At 43.4% G+C, this 5,000-nt stretch overlaps 1 protein-coding gene across 4 annotated transcripts in view; it reads left to right on the forward strand.

The window, feature by feature from the left end:
- The window catches only part of TJP2 (tight junction protein 2), a 103,082-nt gene that overhangs the window by 72,870 nt on the left and 25,212 nt on the right, over positions 1-5,000 (forward strand). For all 4 annotated transcript variants that reach the window (XM_006022618.3, XM_025202979.1, XM_006022621.3 and 1 more), the window contains exons 6-9: positions 2,478-2,581; positions 2,873-3,026; positions 4,234-4,345; positions 4,443-4,576. In XM_006022618.3, the coding sequence (XP_006022680.1) occupies positions 2,478-2,581; positions 2,873-3,026; positions 4,234-4,345; positions 4,443-4,576 (504 nt within the window). The remainder of the gene's footprint in view (positions 1-2,477; positions 2,582-2,872; positions 3,027-4,233; positions 4,346-4,442; positions 4,577-5,000) is intronic.

The raw sequence follows: 5,000 nt of genomic DNA on the forward strand, positions 1-5,000 counted from the left end.
GTGAGCCAGCCACCTGAAGCAAAGGAGGCGCTCTGTCCTTCAGGGAGTGAAATGGGTGAATTCTTGCACCTCTAATGGCTCAGGTTTAGGAGTAAGATTCTAGTTCAATCTGTAATTCATTTGGTTCTCATTTGAAGTCTGTCATAAAAAGTAAACTTCTGGTTAAAAGTTAGAGGATGTGAGTGTATAGATGTAAGGCAGGAAACATCCTTGTAGTGTTTCAGAAATAAGTTGTAAAAAAAACTACAATTTAGGTTGAAGTCAGGGTAGAGATGCACCTTTTTATAGACCAACTAAATACTGTATTTAGTCTATTTGAAGATGAGGTTCTTTTCTCTCCCCATTTAATGGTGGGCAGGGAATTCCCTCACCTCACAATCAAGTAAGAGATGACAGGGGTCAAGCAGCAGCTCCGGCTCTGGTTTTGGGGGGCTGGAGCCGGAGCTACAGCTGCTGCCCCAAATATTCCTCCCCCGTTTTCCCCACACACACACTGCTTCTCCCTCTCTGCTGCACTTCCCCTTACCTTTGCTCCATGCTGACATGCTCCATCCTCTCTGCAGTATGGAGCACAGGGTGGGGGGAAAAGAAAGGGGTCAGGGATCCAAGGTTGCAGGGGACAGAAGCAGTGTGGAGGGGGAGCAATAGGAAGGGGCCTGAGGCTGTGGGGGAAAGGACACGGTGGGTGGGGGAGAGGTGGCAGGGGCAAGCTGCCTGCCCCTCTCACTTCCTGTCCCCTACTATTCCCCCTACCATGTGTCCCCCTGCTACCTCCCCCATTGTCTATCCCCCTGCTGCCTGCAGTTATTGGGGAGGAAGAGACGAATTTAAGATGATCCTCCAATAATTAGATTCTATACATAGAAAATGTATAATAAATTTATAACTTTCCCTTGTATGAAATCTAATTATTAAGAGAGGGCAGTTGTCTTAAATTCAGGGTAATCTTGTTTAGGTAAATACAGTAGGTAGTTAGTCTATAACAGGGGTGGGCAAAATGCGGCCCGTGGGCAGGATGCGGCCTGCCAGGCCATTCTATCTGGCCTGCGGGACCCCTATAAAATTTTAAAAATTAATATTTATCTGCTCTTGGCTGCCTGTAATGTGGCCCTCAATGGCTTGCCAAAACTCAGTAAGCGGCCCTCCACCCGAAATAATTGCCTGCCTCCCCTGGTCTATAAGGTACATCTCTACCCTACTTTCTGCCTGACTTTAGGCTAACACAGCTAACTCCTTCTCCCTACATTTTAGATTGGGCTATGTCAGCACTTTCTAAAAAGTGAACACAGTGGACCAGCATGGCTTCACTCCACAAAGTGAAGTCACTCCTTTAGCGGCTACAATTTACTCGTGACAAACTGTCCTGCTAGCCAGGGTTGGAGGTATAGAGTGATTGTTAAATCATTCAAGCTATAGACGGATGTTCTGACCTTGATTCCTACCGTGTTTTTCTGTCTCCAGTGGTACAACAGTGGGAGTCTCAACTTGATTAGTTATTACTGAACAGCTTTCCAGTGGCCATTGATCATGTATTTACTAAAAGAGGTTTTTTTGTCTTTTGTTTTCCCCCCAACCTGCAGTCAGCATAGGGACAGGGGGAACCTTTGTCTTAAATTTGCATACGGAGTAGAGGGGGTGGGGTATATAGCTGCTGCAACTCTGACTCTGGCCGTGAGCCTGGGTTGGGGCTGAAGTCAGACCCACAGCTGCCTCTTCCCCACTCGCACACACTCTCCACTTGCCCTCTGCAACTTCTGCCAGCCCCTCCCTTCTCCCAGGCCTCTTCTTTCTCCTTCCTCCCCCCTCCTCCCTCCCCCACACTTAGTATCAGATGCAGCTCTGTTCAGGCTCAGGCTGGGTTCCCTCCTGGGCACAGAGCACATGGAAACTCTGTCCCCTGCTTGGCCAGTCAGCAGCACTGACACTGCATGGTTATCAGGGCTGTGCTTCCACATGCTATATACTCCAGGTGAGAACAGAGGCTGAGCAGTGTCTAACAGTAAGGGGGTCAAGGAGGGGAAGAGGCAGAGACTGAGGAGCATGGGGCAAGGGGAGGGGCAGAGGCTGTGGGGAGGTGCTGGTAGTGAGAGCAGGAAGGCTGCAGGGGGAAGAAGACTGCATGGGGGAAGTAGGAGGGGGCAGAAGGTAAGGGGGCCACATGAGTCCCCTAGCCACTGCTTTCCCTGCTGTAGCAGTAGGAGGGGGATGTATTTAAGATGATCCTTCAATAACTAGATTCTGTACCTGGAGAATTACAACTAATTTATACATTTCCCATATATAGAGTCTAATTATTGGGGGGTCATCTTAAATTCAGAGTCAACTTGGATCCAAGTAAATATGGTACATAACAAAATGTGTTCTCTAGCATGTGACCTGCCGATGGTGTGTACACAGCATAGGTTTTAGAAACAGATATTTGCTCATTCTGTCAAACAATACAGTGATTTTTTTCCCCCCCCCAATCCCTTCTCCAGAATATGGTCTTCGACTTGGAAGTCAGATATTCATAAAAGAAATGACCACTACTGGCCTGGCAACTAAAGATGGCAACCTGCATGAGGGGGACATAATTCTCAAGGTATGTTCAGGACAAAGGATTGTGTAGCATCACTATAGTTAAGTGGTGGTGATGGTCATTTATTTATTTATTTTTTCTAAACAAAACTGCAAAAGCTTTTGAAGAGGAAAATAATGCAGAAAGCACAGGTGGATATGCACCGTAACTAAATAAGATATATGAGCACAAGTTTTCGTGAACTTGAGTTCCCTTCATCAGATGCTGTGGAAAGTAACGTCAGCTTTGAAACAACCATTGCTTGCATTCTTAATTGTTTCCTTATAATAAAACTGTTCTCTTTTCTAAATTCAGATCAATGGTACAGTGACAGAGAATATGTCATTAACTGACGCCCGAAAACTGATTGAGAAGTCGCGAGGAAAACTTCAGTTAGTAGTCCTGAGAGATAGAAAGCAGACACTGCTCAACATCCCTTCAATGAATGACAGTGATTCAGAAATAGAAGGTGAAGTGTCATAGGGCTAAGAAGTGTAATGTCTGTTCTATTTTCTGTATGAGTACAATCCTAATTCATTGTATCTGCCATAAAACAGTAACAGTGCAGAGGGTTTTTTTAATTGGTACAGCAAACACTTTCCCTTGGGCATAGAAAGAATCCTGTCACTGTGCAGTGACCTTCTTGTAGTGATTTATGAGCCATGTTGACTTGACTAAGCAAAATCCCACAGAAAGAAGGACAGTTGTTTTCAGTGCAAAGCCTAAAAAAATGAAAATGTGGAATGAGGTCATCTTTGACTCTGTAAGGATGCTACCCCACTCTCCTTGGCCTTCCAAGACAGGAGGCTGTGTGATGGAATTTAGTAGTCTGGTGGTTGAATTTACTGTCCTCCTAGCAGCATATGAATGGTTCATGCCATCGTGACCTACATTGCGGGGAGGTATGGGATGCCCCACTGGTAACAGGATTCTGCTAATCAGTGAATAACTCTGCTGTGAGAATATTCAGTGCAGCATTTTTCAGCTCTTGTTGCCAAGATTAGAATATGCCTTCAATTGGTGAGTTACAGGGGAAAATGAGTTCCTTTTCTGTGAAGGACCATTAGCAGCTGCGCTTCATATTGCTCACCAGCAAACCTCTAGATTGCCAAATGAAGAATTGGGAAAGAACAGACTCCAACCATTTTCTTTCTGTAGCTCTGCTATGTAAGAGATGGCTGCTCATACTGGGAACTCTTATCTCCTCTTTATTGTTACAGCAATGAGAGAGAGCCCAAGACTGGAGACTTCTCTTGTTTCATAAGTTATTTTGTTCTCTTACTTTAAGCTGCCAAGTGCCTTTATTGGGAAGGGCAGCATGTAAAGTTGATTAAAAATTATAGAAGATTGGGAGAGGAGAAGTGCTTTTGGTGAGACTCATATTAACATGAGTTAGTAAAAGTTTGCATTTTTTTTTTTATATTTCTTGGAAGTAGGTCTGCAACTTCCAAATATTTCTGAGATTATATTTCCTAAGAGACTGAAGCTCTTTGAGGAACACATTATTTCCTTTCCTACCCTCCCCCACATCTGTTTTTATTAAAGGAGAATAGGTAATAAATATTTCATATTTTATGCCTTGAACTATTATAAGTAGGTTGCTGTGGATAAATGCACAATGACATTGTAGGCATATCTCTTATACAGACTTCCTGTACTGTTAATTTCCTCAATAGATATTTCTGAAATAGAGTCCAATCGGTCATTCTCACCTCAAGAAGAGAGAAGATTACATCATTCTGATGCAGACTCTCATTCGTCCAATGAAAAACTAAAAGAAAAGCCAAAGTAGGATCTGCCACTCTTTCATTAAAAATGTTTTTTTTAAGTTGTTTCAGTGTTTCTTTCTTTTTTTAACATGCTCAACTTTGTTCTTTCCATTAAGTGCAAAAGATGATCCATCTAGCAGGTTGTCCAGGATGGGAGCAATGCCTACGCCTTTTAAATCAACTGGTGATATTCCAGCTGCCGCTGTGGTCACGGACACTAGCAAAGAACCAGAGTACAAAGAACCACCAGGTCAGAACTGAATCTCCTATTAGAGGGTTTTGGACTGTTTGTTTTTTGTTATTTTTTTGCTTTCTTTCCCTCCCTCCCTTCAGCTGATTGGAGGGAATTTCCTCTGGGACTATTAGTGAAAGGGATATAAACCCTTGTACTTCAGGATTAAGCCATGCATTAACAGAAGGGAGTTACAAAGAGCATGCTTTATGGCCCCTCCGGTTACTTTGTAAATAGCAGTTCATGCACAGATCTGCACGCATAGCTGTGTTTCTAATGAAGGACTAGATCTTTATTTCATTGAAAAGAAAGTACAGAAGAGAAGCAAAGATAATTTCTGCAAGTCAGATGTAGACTCTTACCCTCGGTAGGATTGAATCTGTGCATTTGGACTGACACAAGATAAAATCCTGATTTATTACAGTGTATAGCTAAATCTGAC

The sequence above is a fragment of the Alligator sinensis genome, unplaced genomic scaffold, assembly GCF_000455745.1.
Source record: "Alligator sinensis unplaced genomic scaffold, ASM45574v1 scaffold308_1, whole genome shotgun sequence".
Classification (NCBI taxonomy): Eukaryota; Metazoa; Chordata; order Crocodylia; family Alligatoridae; genus Alligator; species Alligator sinensis.